The sequence below is a fragment of the Ursus maritimus genome, unplaced genomic scaffold (assembly GCF_017311325.1).
Source record: "Ursus maritimus isolate PB19 unplaced genomic scaffold, ASM1731132v1 scaffold_14, whole genome shotgun sequence".
NCBI lineage: Eukaryota > Metazoa > Chordata > Mammalia > Carnivora > Ursidae > Ursus > Ursus maritimus.
Window position 1 is genome coordinate 59,404,588 of NW_024423786.1, and position 15,564 is coordinate 59,420,151.

Sequence of the window (15,564 nt, forward strand, 5' to 3'; positions counted from 1 at the left end):
ACCTCGGGGGGGGGGGGGCGCAGTGACGGGGCGAGGGAGGGAGTCTGGGAACGCGTGGCATCCTCCCGTTTTTGGTGACCGTGTCTGGTTTTAAGTAGCCCACCGGTCGTTTAGGGCCTGTGGCTATTTCGAGGCGGCTCTCCTCGTGGGCCTGTCTGACGGGTCAGCAGGTGGTCATTGTGGGTCCTTTCTACAGTCTGTCCCGCAAGCCTGTTTCCCCCAAAGCGGCCTCTGCACCCACCTCGCCTCTGGCCACCACCGTCTTGGCCTCCGGGTCTGGGGGTCTGTGCGTCTGTTTTGCTGTGTTTCTTCACGCGGCCACACTTCTCAGCCAGGCCTACCAGGCCTTCAAGATTAGGACGCTGCCCCCACGCAGAGCCCTGCCTCACCCCGTGCCCACCCCCACCCCCCGCCCGTCCCCACCTCATGCTGAGGGCCCACCATCCAAACCCCTTCTCGTCCCCGCGTCCCACCCTGCAAACCTCTCTCACTGTGTTCCTGCCAGTCCTGGGGGACTGGAGTCTGGATGGGACAGCGTCCGGCAAACCTTCCTGACCCCTCCTGTCCCAGATCTGGGCGGAAGACCTCGCCCCCCCCCCGCAGGAATTACCATCACGTTTGTACCTTCTGAGGCAACGTTCTGGTCTCCGCTCCTTGAACGCAGGACGTGGGTCTGCAACCTGAGCTCTGGTTAAGGGGCGTCAGCGAACACTTGCTGTCTGAACGATAAAGGGACGGGAGAGTGAGAGACGGGGCTGGGGCCGGTGCTCAGGCCACGGTCTGGCATCTGGAAGCCGGTCGAAGGCTCCCTGCAGGGACCCCCGGGGGAGGATGCCACCCCTTAGGGATGTTAGACCCCGTGCACGGCTCTCACTCTCGCCTCTGCCTTGGGGTCTGGCCCCCCTCTTTCTCTGGACCATGCTGCCTCCCCCCCACACACCTTCTCTTCCCTCTCTGCCCTTGGGGGTGAGCTGTCCCCCCCCACATGCCACCCTGCAGGGCAGGGGAAGGCACAGGTCTCCGTGTTTGGCCCTGAGCACGCATAGGAAGCCAGACAGCCAGCCAGCCTGCCGGCCAGGTTATATTTAGATTTCTGTCACCTGACGGGGTCATCCATGAATCAGGGCACAGTGGCAGCCGTGGCCTTCCGGGAGTAAGCTGAGGGGGGACCAGGGCGGCGAGGAGGTGGGCAGGAAAGTGGGCGCCAGGCTCCCTGCAGCAAGTCTAGCGCCAGGGGTGAAAACGTGTGGCTTCCGTTAAACCTAGGGAGACCAGCTCAGACCCCAGGAAGGACGTGACCTTAGAGATCAGCGCCGGGCCTGGGCGGAGAAAGGGGGCGCCCGGGAATGAACAGAAAGGGCGGCTCAGGGGGCTGGACCCCTTCCTGCCCTGGTGAGCTGCTGGAGTGAGGGGCTCTCGGGCAAGCGGGCTGCGGTCACGGGACCCCACGCACAAGGGAGAAACCAGGAAGAGGCAGCCCGGGGGGAGAGCTCCTTCCAAGCCCCGTGGCCTTCCTTGCCACAGATCTGACTTATCAACTGGCCGCCCTGGGGCCAGGGAGTGAGCCGCACCCGATCAACGATCCAACTGCTTTTCCTCCCTCTTATCTAGAATGCATCCCCAGCCCCTCGTGGGGCCTTGGCAGGGTCTCCTGACCTGGCTTTGCCCCCTCCTGGCGGCGATGCCCTCATCCCCGCTCATCCCCGCCCCTCAGCCTGGCTTTCAAAGTCTCCTCCTTCTGACACCCAGCCTTCCCCGCGCAACTCGCCTTCAGAAAATAAAATAAAATAAAATAAAATAAAATAAAATAAAATAAAATAAAATAAAATAAAATAAAATAAAATAGGAAAGATTGACTGTGGTATTATTGACATAAAATAAACCAACATCACAGTCAAAAGAACAAGGCCCCGCATCACTCCAAAATTTCCCCAGGTCCTTTCTTCCCACTTCTCTTCCTCCCCTGGGTCAACGCCCCGCAAACGCTGACATGCGCCCCCAATTTGGGGGGTTACGTGTGAATGGAACCACAGGGTACCCCTCCTCGCCTGGCTTTTCTCACTCAGCACAATTATTCTGACACTCACCCCTGCGCTGTGCAGACCACCAGCTCATTTCTTTCGATTGCCGAGTTTCATCCTTCTCCAGGGCACAAAGGGGCTACAACCTGTTTCTCCACGTGCTTGGTGGTGAACACAGGTCGCTCCCGGTTTTTGCTCTCAGACAAAGCAGCTCTGAACACCGGTGCTCGAGGCTCGGCGTGGCCATACACGCTTTCATCGTAGACTCCCAGGGGCCCGTGGGCAGTCACGGCAAGCGTGTGCTTAATTTTTCCAGAAACAACCAAGCTGTCTTCCAGAGTTCTTGCTCTGGTTCACGTTCCGGCCAGCAGGACAGGAGAGGGCCCGGTCCTCCACGTCCTCGCCAGCACGTGGACAGCCAGGCTCTCTCCCTTCAACCACTCTGACAGGTGCGTGGGTCTCCACCGAGGGCCCCATTCGCATCCCTCTCGCCACTAAGGGTGGTGAGGGGGTTTTCACCGGCGTGTTTGCCAGGTGATAAGATGTCCCTTCAAAAGTTTTCCCCATTTTTAATTGCATTGTTTTCTTAGTGTGAAGTCTTAAGAGTCCTTCATACACTCTGTACACAAGGCTTTATCAGATATACGACCTTCCAATATTCTCTTCTAGCCTGTGGCTCATCTTTTCAATTCTCCTAACAGCGTCCTCTGGAAATCTGATGTATCGATTTTGTTTTTCTGTTACAGATAGTGCTTTCGACGTAGTCCCTGAGAAACCTTCCCCGAACCAAAGGTCATGAAGATTTTAAGCTAAGTTCATTAGTTTTATGTTTTACAGTTGCGTTCTATGATCCGTCTCGAGTATTTTGGTTTGGTTCTGTCTGTGTGGCGATCGATGTCCCACGGTTTCATCAACTACTCATTGAGACGATTACCCTTTCCTTCCCCACTGGATCACCCCTGCTCCTTTGCTGAACGCCAACTGGCCACGTACGATCAATGTCGTGGGTCACGGGCCCAGACTTTCAAATACCTGGATTCGAATCCCCTCATTGTCACTTACCAGCCTAACCTACCCTAGGTAGTTATTTTTTTTTAAGATTTTTATTTATTTATTTGACAGAGAGAGAGAGTAAGTGCACCGGCATGGGGAACAGAAGAGGGAGAGGGAGAAGCAGGCTCCCCATGGAGCAGGGAGCCCGATGTGGGACTCGATCCCAGGACCCCGGGATCACAACCAGAGCTGAAGGCACACGCTTCACCGACTGAGCCACCCAGGCTCCGCTACCCTGGGTAATTATATGACATTTCCTAAGCCTCAGCCCGCTCCTGTGTAAGATGGGCTTGCTGATAACACTTAGCTCCCACGGTTGCAGGGATAATTAAAGGGGGCGATCACACGAAGTTCCTGGAATATTGAGTAGACATTCGGTAAATGCTAGCTACAGTTTTTGTCCCCATGTCACAGGGGATGCAGGGTGAGCTTTGAGACATGACACAGCTCTCCTACGGCAGAGTTCAGAAGTGGGGCAGGATGTTTCTAAGTGACAGACCACAGTAGGCGGACCCCAGGTCTCAGCTCCTCCATCCCGTCGTATCATCTATCCTGTATATTTTATAAAGATAACTTCTTGGGGGCACCTGGGTGGCACAGTTGGTGAAGCATCCAACTCTCGGTTTCGGCTCAGGTCGTGATCTTGGGATCATGGGATCGAGCCCCGCGTCAGGCTCTGTGCTCAGCGTGGAGTCTGCTTGTCCCTCCGCTCTGCCCCTCCCCCTGCGCATGCACCCCCTCCAAAATAAATAAATAAATCTGAAAAAAGATAATTTTGTGTCCTCATGCAACGCTGCAGTACTAACGGCAAAGCCTTAACACTTAACTTGTGCAGACGTTACTGCAAGTACTTCCCATCCCTTCCCTCAGGCAGTGTCCAGGAGGGAGGCGAACCGGGACGCCCAGCGGACACACCAGGGGATGAACACACCAAAAAAAAAAAAAAAAAAAAAAAAAAAAAAAAAAAACCCCACTGAGATTTTTCTTGGAATGGTGTTTATTTTGTGGATCAATTTGGGCAGAATCAACACCTTACGGATCCTGAGTGATCTGACCCATGAATATGATACAGCTCTCCATTCATGTAGGGTTTCCTTATTCTCCTTATTTTTTGTTCGCAATGTTCTGTAGCTTCCAGTGTGTCTTTGTCGGGTCTCTCCCTGAGCGTTTAATATTTTCGTGATATCCTAGGTGGCATTTTAAAATTTTCAACGTCTGATTGAATGTAGAAATACAACTTAGTTTTGTGTTATATCCAGCAACATTATTAAATTCACTTATTAATTCTAGTATCTTTTTAGCCATCCTATACAATTTTCCACGTAGGCAATCATATCAAATACAGTTTTACTTTTTCCTTCCCAATCTGGATTCCTTTCATTTCTTTTTTTTTTTTTTTTTGGATGGAAAGCATATGATTTTATTTTTTTTTAATGTTTTTTTTATTACATTATGTTAGTCACCATACAGTACATCCCTGGTTTCTGATGCAAGGTTCGATGATTCATTAGTTGCATATAACACCCAGTGCACCATGCAACACGTGCCCTCCTCACTACCCATCACCAGCCTATCCCATTCCCCCACCCCCCTCCCCTCTGAAGCCCTCAGTTTGTTGCTCAGAGCCCATAGTCTCCCATGGACTTCACTCCCCCTTCTGATTACCTCCCTTTCTTTATCCCTTTCTTCCCCTACCAATCTCCCTATTGTACCGACTAGAACTTCCCATGTGACACTGAATATGAGCAGTGTGAGTAGACACTGCGTCCTCGATCCTGATCGTAAGGCAAAAGCATTCGGTATTTGACCATTAATACAGAATCAAGCATCCATACAGCAATAAGTACGATGTTAGCTATGAGGTTTTCACGGATGCCCTTTCTCGAGTTGAGAAAGGGATTTTTTCTAATAATAAGACATGTTTATATTTATCTGCATATTTGCCACAGCTCTCTGTTCCTTTGTGCTGATCCTGATTTCAGTGGGTTTCACTTCCTCTAACAGGTCAGATCCGTTCATGATATATTATCTGACTGAAAATGACTTCATTTTCCCTGGGCTTTTTTGCAAGCTATTTTTGCTGGGTATGGAATTCTATATCATGTTTTCTTTCTCCTTTTAGTACTTTAAAAATGTTGTTCCCCTGTATTTCAGATCACATCGATTCTATCAATCACATATCCCACAAGAAGATTGCAGGAATATGTGTCTCTCTACAGAATGAGCCTTTTTCCTCTGCCCGCTTTCAGATTTTCTCTTTCCTACTCATTCTAGATACCTTGATTAGGATGGAACTTGTTGGTTTTCTTCATGTTTTGTGTGCTTTGGGTTCACTGAACTTCTTGGATCTGACGAGTTTATAGTTTTCATCAAATTTGCAAACTTGTATCCATTATTGAATATTTTTTTTCTGTGCCTCTTCCATATGGGATTCCGGTATGCACATTTTAGGCTTCTCAGAGTTATCCCACACTTGGCCATCATATATTTTCAGCCTCTATTTCTCTGTGTTCCTCTGTGGACCCTTCCTCTTACTGCGTCAAGTTCATTAACTTTGTCTCCTCTGGCGTCTCATCTGGGGACTCCGTTCAGTGTACTGTCATCTCTAGAGGCTTGGCTTGGGTCACCGATGTGTGTTCTCTGTCTCTATTCCACATGATCTTGTTCCTAATCCCATCACTGATGCTGTTTCTGGGCCTGTTTTGATTGACTGACTTCTCTCCCCATCATGAGTTGTATTTTCCTGATTTGCGGAATGCGCGGTGATTTTTCATCCAGGGATGTTATTTCAGATAGGCAGAGCCTCCCTGAGCAGGGGACGTTGGATTGGAGGCTAAGTGTTGAGAACCAGCCAGCCGTCTTTTTAGTCTTGACTGACATTGATTAGAAGAACATGGAACTCATTTTAATTTTCATTTCCCTGATTACCAACGAGGCTAAGTATCTTTCCAGATTTATTGGCCATCCAGATTTTACACTTTTTAAAGATTTTATCTATATATTATAGAGAGAGAGTGAGCGAGAGAGAGCATGAGTGAGCAGAGGGAGAGGGAGAAGCAGGCTCCCCGCTAAGCAGGGAGCCCAAGGCGGGGCTCAATCACAGGATGCTGGAATCATGACCCGAGTAGATGCCTAACTGACTGAGCCACCCAGGCACCCCAGCCACCCAGATTTTAACAAGAAGAAATTCCTATGTTCTTTGCCCATTTTTCCCCTATGGTTTGTGCCTCTTTCACATACTGATTTATTTTTTTTAATTTATATTAAGGAAAATAACTCGTCATATGGTATAGATATTTCTCACAATTTTTCCTTTGTCTTTGAAGTTTGTACTTTCTATCCCCTATGCCTGAAATGAAGCTCACTCTTACTCCAATCTCCCTTACCTGCTCCGTTTTCCTCCAAAGTCCTTATTACCACCTGACATATTATATATTATTTGTGTTGTCTCCTAACTAAAAAACAAGCTGTATCCGGGCAGAGATTTATCTGTTTTATTTACTGCAGTATCCCCCCCCCCAAACAACAGGAGCAGAGCACATGGTAAGTGTCTATTAAATATATTTTTTTGGAGAGGAGGTTAATCTTGTTTCCATATTTGTGTTTTCATTAAAATCAGTCACCTTTTCAGCTACGGTTTCTTTTTTTTTTTTTTTTAAAGATTTTATTTATTTATTTGACAGAGATAGAGACAGCCAGTGAGAGAGGGAACACAAGCAGGGGGAGTGGGAGAGGAAGAGCAGGCTCCCAGCAGAGGAGCCTGATGTGGAGCTCGATCCCATAACGCCGGGATCACGCCCTGAGCCGAAGGCAGGCGCTTAACCGCTGTGCCACCCAGGCGCCCCTCAGCTACGGTTTCTGACGTTAAGTCATATTTAGAAAGTCTTCCTTACTTCAAGAATATTTGTTTTAATTTTTACATTTAAACATTAAAAGCTCTTTGACATTAATTTTGATGTGCATAGTATGATTCTGGTTTTATCAATAAATTTTCTTCCTCCTGCATATTTCCCAGCAGCCACCGTCCAACTTTCTGTCTCTACGAATTTGATTGCTTTAGGTTCTTCATAAAAGTGGAGTCACACAATATTCTCCTCTTGCGACTGGCTTATTTCACTCGGCATAATGTCCTCACCCGTCCATGTTACAGCAGGTGCCAGAATGTCCTTCCTTTTTAAGGCTGAATAATATCCCACCGTGTGGATAGACCACATTTCGTCTACCTACTCCTGTGTCGTGGACACTTGGGTTGTTTCCGCCCTGGGGCCATGGTGAATAATCCTGCTATGAATACAGGTGCATAAATATGAGATCCTATTCTTAATTCTTTGGAGTACACGCCTGGGAGTATAATTGCTAGATGACACGGTCGTTCTATTTTTAATATTTTGGGGAACTGCCATGCTGTTTTCAAGAGCCCCTGCGCCGGTGTACGTGCCCACGGTCAGGACACAAGGATTCCAGTTTCCTCACATCTTTTTCAACACTTGTTATTTTCCGGGTGTTTGGAAAGTGTTTGTCTTTTAAGAGTAGCCATCCTACTGGGTGTGAGGGTATCTCACTATGGTGTTTTGTTTTGTTGTTAAAAAACAACAAGGCAAATGCAGGGCCTGAACTCAGGGCCCCCACCCCCACCCCAGAGCATGACCGGAGCCAAATCAAGAGTTGGACGCTCAGCCGACTGAGCCACCCGGGCGCCCCACTCACTGCGGTCTTGATTTCCCTAAATGATCAATGATACGGAGCATCCTTCCACGGGCTTGTTGGCCATTTGTATATCTGCTTCGAAGGAACGTCTATTCAAGCCCTCTCTCCGTTTTTAAATTGGGTTATTTGGTGTTTTTTGTTGCTGAACCAATGGATTTTTAGTGGTTGTTAATTCCATCCTTGAACCAAGTGAAGTAAAACAGGAGGAGGAATAAGCAGGATGCCTGGTGAGGAGCGCTGGGGTCTGGCCAGCAGTCCCTTTCTCTGTGGGGGCTTCCAGCTCTTGGCCGCACCTGCTGCCCCCGCCCCGCCCCACCCAACCTGGAGACCGAAGTCCCAGCGGGGCCTCCCAGGTCGGTAGGGGGCCTGCACCTGCATTGGTCCCCCATGGGGGTGAGCACGCCACCTGCCGGTGGGACTGAGAATTTGTCATTTCCCTGAGAATCCAGGCACAGGCTGGACGGCTGGCGGTCAAGGCAAGGTTTAGCCTCCACCAGCCAAGCTCTAAGCTTTTGAGACTGTCTTCAGCTCCGTGAGTACTGAAGTGCTCCCCCCTCCGCCAGCTTTGGGAGTGCCACGGTGGAGATCATGGGGACCCTAATGTCCCCCAAGCAGGAATTCCCTCACAGGGTCCTCAGGATTTCCACTCAGGGAATTCCTAGGGCTCCAGCCGGATAACCCTGTCCTTTCTGGCTCCAGTTCTGGTCCATTTGGCTCGGCATTCAGGGCCTCCCTGCTGTGGAGACCCCAGGCAGCACCTGGCTGAGTGGCCTGGCCTTTGACCCAGCCCTGTGCCCTGGGGAGCTGTGGGGTCCAGCCTTTTATCATGGCTTCCCCTTCTCAGCTGTCCCTGAAGCCAGCCCTCAGGTCTTTTCCATCTGAGTTTCACTGCAGAATTCAGCAGGGATCCACGTCACGGGTGACCGCTGAATCCCGAAGCTCTAACACCTCTTGGAAATAGGACGGCCCTTCCTCTTGTCCAGTGAAATGATTCCTGATGCCCTTCCTCTCTCAGAAGCTTATTCACCGGCTCTTCTTCTTTCTGATCCCCTCGCCTCGTTCCTGCTTTCTCTACTTTGAGAAAATGTGTGTTTCAGTGGAAAATCATGCATTGTAGAAACCCTAGGGGAGCCCCCTCTGGGTCTTCTGATCCCAGTTCTCTGTGAAGTGTAGACATCTGACAGACAGCAACACAAAAATAATTCTTGTCTGTAGAGATGGGAATTATGTCCTACCCCGCACAGGCTGAATTCCCTTTCTTCCCTGCCTCCCTAGCCCTGTGGAAAGAACAGTTTGGTCGACATTTGTACGTTCATTTCAATATTCCTGATTTATAAATGGGTCTGTTCTGCAGGTTTTCTTTTTCCCTTTTTAAATTACAATATTATTGACTGTATTCCCTATGTTGTACTTCTCATTTCTGTGACGGGATTTAAACATGTCAAACCGTCTACTTGGTTCCCTTGTTGGTTAACAAGTGGAATAAAATCTTTAACAGCTGGGACACCTGGGTGGCTCAGTTCGTTAAGTGTGTGATTCTTGATTTCAGGCTCAGGTCATGATCTCAGAGTCATGGGATCGAGCCCCGCATCGGGCTCTGCGCTCAGGAGGACGTCTGCTTGAGATTCTCTCTCTGCTCCTTCCTCTGCTCTCTCGCTCTCTCTCTAAAATAATAAATATTTTAAAAATCTTTAACAGGTGCTCATTTTTGTATCTGGATGAGATTCATTATTTTTTCTTTTATGGAAAATTATCCTTGAAGGTTCGACTGGGTGGGTCCCTGTATCCAGAAAGCCCAGCTCTCCAGCACTGAGACCCAAAGGGGTCCCTTTTAGGGGAGGGGACACCAGGGATGCCTTGGTTCCCCTTCCAGTGCCCTGTGGGCTCCCGGGGAGACCTCACCTCTGTGTCCGGGTCCCCACAGGCTACAGCACGTGCGGTGGGGAACATGCAATGAAGGCGAAGTTGAGATTTTTCCGGGTGGGGGAAGGAGGCTCGCTCTGAAAGTTCCCATACGGTTTTGCACCAGCACAGTTCAAGGGTGGCTCGCCAGCCTGGCCACACACGCACTTGCCCGCAGGTAAAATGGTTGGCCTGTCAAGGTTTCGAAAATGCTTTAGCAGATGTTGCTGTCGGGGGGCTGGGGGAGTTTGTGTTTCGTGGGGACAGAGCTTCGACTGGGGAAGATGACGAGTTCTGGAGACGGCGGCGATGGTCACGCGACCTTGTGAGCGCGCCCATGGCCTGACTTGCAACCGTAAAGGGGCAGGCTTCACGTTACACACATTCTACCACAATAAAAACATGAGAGCTAATTGCTCATTTCAATACTTTTCTGGGTGGGCTTCTGCGGGGAAAGCTGAAAGGGGCAAAATTTCACAGCTTCTCAGAGACTGAGCTTCTTACGCACGTGATGTTTAAAAATAAACCTTCCTCCTCCCACTCCCCCCACCCCAGCTCTCAGCCAAACAATAAACAAAGACATGGCCTACCATCTAGAAGGTTCCAGGGAGCAGCGTGGAGGCGATACAAAGGAGCACCAGGGTGAGGGGACACCAGCCTGTCAATGTGATGTTTGCGGTTGTCCTGCAAGGATCGTGTTGGGCGGCAAACGACAGAAACCTTCGCAAGCTGGCTTAGGCCTAAGCATGCCAGGGGATGGGAGGCCCCTGGGGGTGCTGGAGGGGTGTTCGTTCCTGCTGCTGCCGTAGCTCTGGCCGTCAGAAGTCCGCAAGGGGTCGGCAGGACCTGTTCCTCTTGGAGGCTCTGGCGGAGAATCAGATGGCCACTTCCTGCCTCGTCCCGACCGCTGGCTTCCAGGGTCACAGCTCCACTTCCTTCTTGGGGGGATCCCTGGTGATGACCGTGGCCCCACTTGGGTCAGCAGGATGGTGTCACCGTCTCAAAGTCCCTTTGCCCAAATAAGGTGACATATTGCTGGGTCTTTCTGTGAAATGTGGGGACAAGGACAGGACTGTGAGTACTCCCCATGCCCTCTCAAGGGGATCTTCATCCCCAGGAATTGGGACAGTGGGCGGGGACCCCCTCACCCTCAAGACATGGCCGCTGCCTGCCCATGCACCCCCAGATAGCTACACACTGACCTTGCCTCTGGATGGGGAAGATCCCACCTCAGTGGCCTCAGGGCAGGGGCAGGAGGACAAGGGGCTGCCTGGCTGTGGTTGGGATGTCCCAGCCACCCCGGGGGGGCTTGGTAGGACTCCCACACCCCTCTCAGAGCACTTTAAAGACGAGTTCTTATTTTTGTGATTTACAAACGTACCCAAACATCCTCAGACAATTAAAAGAAGACAATTTAAATCTCTAGGAAGCCCACCGACTCAGCAGTACCCACTGGTAACATACTGGTCTACATCTTTCTTGACAGATTTCAGGATGTGAGTTTATAACATCGTTGTACCTGCTGTATTATCACCTGCTTTAGTTGCTCAATACTATGTCATGATCCCTGTTTTACAAGCAGAAGTGTAGGATTATATGTCCCGTTCTATCAGCATCACAGCGCTGTACAGAATAACATATTTAACTAGTACAGAGTTGATTGCCGAATTGCTCCTAACTGTTCACTATTATAAACAACACCACCCGAACCTCTTTTCCGTGTCTCTAGATATCACCTTAGGGTAAATTTCTTTTCTTGTTTTTTTTTTCCCCCACAGAGAGAGAGAGGAGAGCATGGGGAGGAGCAGAGGGAGGGAGAGAATCTCAAGCAGACTCCACGCTGAGCACGGAGCCCAATGTGGGACTCGATCTCACAACCCCGAGATCACGACCTGAGCCGAAATCAAAAGTCAGATGCTTAACCGACTGAGCCATCCAAGCGCCCCTCATTTCATTTATTAGCTTGTAAGATATGTTTTCAGATCAGAAACACTGACCCTTTTCCCATTTTGGTTCCGACTATTGTTCCCCATTTAGACAGACACCCACCTTGCTTGGATTGTTGCAAGGTCTCTCTCATCCTGCAGAAATCTTAAAATCAAACTTATCGATGTTTTCTTTTACGATTTCTGGTTTTGTAGCAAACTTAGAAAGTCCTTCCCCACGCATGACCATTTTAAGAAGAAAAGCATCCATATTTTCTTCTGGTACTTTTCTCTACTTTCATGTTTTAAAGTTACGTCTTTGCTGTAGCTGGAATGCGTTTTCCTGGGAGAGGGGGATCCAGGTAGGTAGTTCTTCAAAGTGACCAGGCAGGACCGTGACATGAGTAGCCCATCTTTTCCGGGGCAATCTGAACCACCACCACTGGCACATCCTAAATTTCCAAGCGTACTAGAGTCTATTTCTGGGCTCTGCTCTGATCACTGCTGTAATTATCCTGACTCTAGTAATCCACTTCCTTGTCTTTATCCCCACCAGACTGGGAGTCACTTGGAGCCAGGGACAGGGTCCCGTTCCCCAGGGCGCTCGGTCACGGCACACAGGTGCAAGCACACGGCGGCCCCTCACCTCCCACGGAGCATGTGCCCACAGAGGGCAGCTTCCCAGGCTCCGTTCCCAAGGCCGACTCTTGTTTGAATTTCAGGCCGGGTGAGCCCCTTACCCCCAGAAGTCTCCCTGAGTGTTGGGGCACGTGGAGCAAAGCCCTGGCCGATTATTTAATCACGTCATGGGATGGACAGTGATTATAAGTCTGGCGGAAAACACCAAAGTCCAGTCCAGAATACAAACTGTTGGTTTTTTGTTTCTTTCGACTTCAGGTCCCTTGATACTTTGTTTCGACTTCACATCCTTTGATACTTTGAACCACAGGGTGACAAAGTGTTGGACCGGATGGGAAGGAGCTCAGTATGAAGGCAAGGAGCAAGGATATGGGGCGCCTGGGTGGCGCAGTCGTTAAGCGTCTGCCTTCGGCTCAGGACGTGATCCCGGCGTTCTGGGATCGAGCCCCACATCGGGCTCCTCCGCTGGAAGCCTGCTTCTTCCTCTCTCACTCCCCCTGCTTGTGTTCCCTATCTGGCTGGCTGTCTCTCTCTGTCAAATAAATAAATAAAATCTTAAAAAAAAAAAAAAAGGATAAAACAAGAGCTTCCTCCCTGTCCTGTGCTGTTTCCGGGAGCCGGGCAGCCTGCTGGTGGGAAGGGATGCTCAGTCTGCAGCTGGGGTGGGGGGGGTCTCACTGCAACAGACTTGGCCAAACCCGGTGCTCCTCCCCCCACATCAGGTGGCCCGCGGTTCCCTGGGTTCCAGGATCTCATACTGAGGTCCATTGAGCTCTGGGCCCCCACCCTTCAGCCACCCGCTCTGAGGATGCTCCTACTGTTGGTTCCAGCTCTGTATTTGGAAGCCACACTCCCCCCCGTCAGCCGTTTCGAGATTAGAAGGAGCAAACCGCGGCCCCCGGAAGCAGTGTTTCTGCCCCATCCAGTCCTCCCTTTAATCACTGGTCATGACAGGGGCTGACACTCCTGAAGTGGCCTCATTCTGTGCATGACTCAGATGCCGTGGCCACCTGGCAGGATGCTGATGAGGACATGGAATCCCGGGGGAGGAGGGGACTGCAATCCCCTCCCAGGTCCCTCCAGTCTGAGGGTCTCGGGTTCTGTGGCTTCCAGAGGCGAAGCTCTTGTGTGTCCAGCCGTCCCCCGTGGGGGGACAGGGCGGGTGGGACCCTGAGGTAGGAACAAAGGCACGGCAGATGGCCACCAGAGGGCGTCCCCCATTTTCCTGGAGCCTTGGGGCCTCTGCACCGCCCAGACCCACGAAGCACGGCACCTGCCCGGGGCAGAAGGAAGGCCAAACAGACCTCCCGCCCCTCTCCGGGCGGAAAGACGGTGGCTGGCCAAAGTGGGGAAAGAGTGTGGGTGGCAAGGCAGGTCCACACGCCCTGGGGTGGGGCCCCAACTTTGCTCTCCACCCCACCCACGGCCATCTGCCACTCTCCGAACACTCCAGCGTCTGTCCCTGTTCTCTCCGCTGCATGACACATCCTTCAAGGCCCGGTTCAAATGTCACTACTGCACCTCCCAGCCCTGCCACTCCTGTGCCCCCACAGGAAGCACTCATGGCTTTCAACAGTAATGACAGAGGCCCTTCTGTCCTGCAGAAGGTGGGCTCCACCACGGAGCAGACCACAACCTGCACACCTCCACATACAGACTTGTGACAGGCGTGGAAGCTCGCCTGTGTTACATCATGTCCTCACCTCCTCCCGCACTCTGAGAGACTTCCCTGAGGGCAGGTGCTGGGTCTGAGCCTCACAGGGCCCAGTACAGAGCCTGGCAAACAAGCCCTCTGGTTTGCTGGAAGGAAGCATCCGTTACTCACTCCTCTCTGTGATGGCTCGGCTTCTTTTCTCGGTCAGCACACACCCAGCAGGCACTTTCCCTTGTGTGCAGGGCTGTGTGGGCACCCCGTCCCCGCAGGGGACAGCGGACAGTCACAGCAGCGGCTCCACGGCTCTGTCCCTGGGGCACCTCGGCGTCACCAGTGAGCTCACTTATTTTGCAAGCGAGGAAACTGAGGGTCAGGTGGGGGAGGGGCCTGTGCAGGACGCTGTCGGCAAAGTGCACGTGGGATTCCGACCCCCCGACCCGGGCCGCGTGTGTCCTGTGCACGTGGGGGGCAGCAGGTCTGTCGAGAATGCTGTGTCAACTAACCAGGGCCGGCCCAGAGCGCTACCGAAACCACTTTTTGGTGAATCAGTGGGACGCGAACTGAGGAGTCACGGCCTTGGTGGCAGAGCATCAGCTCTACCCACAAAAGCGCTCGTTTGGCTCTCAAAAGATCATTTTGAATTCGCTTTCAGGGAGGCTTTTGAGCAGCTCAGCTTCGTCTCGATCCTCCTAAGAGAGAGCACAGTTTGCACACGCACGGACGTGGGCTCAAAGGCCGTCCTCGGCCCGGCCCGGCGCGCATGCGCGGCCTGCAGCCGTGCCCTCCCGGAGCTGCTGGGCGCTCGCCTGGAAGGTGGAGGTGATGACCCCCGGGGCCGGTGGGGATGCGGCCAGACGGGGGTGGGCCCTGGTCCCCGCAGGTGCTCCGGGGTGGATGTTGGCAGCCCTGACCCCTGATGGCAGACATGGCCCCGAGTCTGAGTCCAGGACGGGTCCGCCGGCTGCAGGACCTCGGCCCCAGCGCAGCGTCTGCGTCATGGAAATTCGCCAGCCCTGCAGATCAGGAATCCCACTTCCTGCAAGCGGGTTGGTAAGCGCTTCCCACAAAGCCCAGGGTAGCATCGCCCTCTTCCCCGGGCAGACACAGTGCACGCAGTGTGTGGCTATTTTTACCCCCAGGGCGCTCATCTCAGTCAGAACGGTCAAGTCGACAAAACGGTTGGTTGGCTCCCCTTCCCGCCCGGCTGTAAGCTCCGTGGTCGCCCATGGGGACTGACCACCGTGCAGGTGGAGGCCCAGCCCCGCCAGGACGGCCAACCGGCCTGTGACCCCGGGCAGCCTGCGACACACGCTCACAGCAGAAGCTGGCTCCGCAGCCCCTGGGTGCTCCCGGGTGTCCTCCAGCGGCTCTCCGTGGGGACGCTGTGTTTGTCCCACTGGAGCCCACACGGGTGGGAGCCAGCATCCTCACTCTTGGAGCCCCAGGCCTGGCTGCCCCGGGCAGGAATGCTCACCCAGGCTCATCTGCGGGGACCCCACGGCCACCCCATGCACCCTGCCGAGCATCCCCCCCCCCAGGCCTGACCCCCACACCCGGACGGTCCTCTGCGGGGCCTTGCAGTCAGAAATTCTGGCTCCTGGGACCCTCAGGAGCCAGCCTCCCTGGCAAAGGGATGGGCTGCTGTGTGGGCGCCTGGGCCTTC

General features: G+C 52.3%; 2 protein-coding genes across 15 annotated transcripts in view; one reads left to right on the forward strand and one right to left on the reverse strand.

Moving 5' to 3' along the window:
- Positions 1-15,564, reverse strand: part of ZFP3 (ZFP3 zinc finger protein) — a 98,797-nt gene that overhangs the window by 18,935 nt on the left and 64,298 nt on the right. For 2 of the 14 annotated variants that reach the window (XR_005834712.1, XR_005834717.1), the window contains exons 3-4: positions 10,274-10,728; positions 625-719 (exon numbers count right to left, since the gene is read on the reverse strand). The gene's annotated coding sequence lies outside the window, so the exon portion shown is untranslated. Of the gene's footprint in view, positions 1-61; positions 338-624; positions 720-9,385; positions 9,446-9,509; positions 10,729-13,950; positions 14,231-15,564 lie in introns of those variants that run through there. The other 12 variants (XR_005834714.1, XR_005834713.1, XR_005834705.1 and 9 more) reach the window with 10 other exon arrangements.
- LOC121102602 lies at positions 14,388-15,557 on the forward strand. Its single transcript, XM_040629863.1, has 2 exons — positions 14,388-14,951; positions 15,041-15,557. The coding sequence occupies exons 1-2, from the start codon at positions 14,724-14,726 to the stop codon at positions 15,443-15,445; spliced, it is 633 nt and encodes a 210-aa protein (XP_040485797.1). The 5' UTR covers positions 14,388-14,723; the 3' UTR covers positions 15,446-15,557.

Coding starts and splice junctions, on each gene's coding strand:
- LOC121102602 (XM_040629863.1), top strand. CDS start 14,724: ATGACCCCCGGGGCCGGTGGGGATGCGGCCAGACGGGGGTGGGCCCTG. Junction 14,952..15,040: donor CACTTCCTGCAAGCGGGTTG/GTAAGCGCTTCC, acceptor TTTTACCCCCAG/GGCGCTCATCTCAGTCAGAA.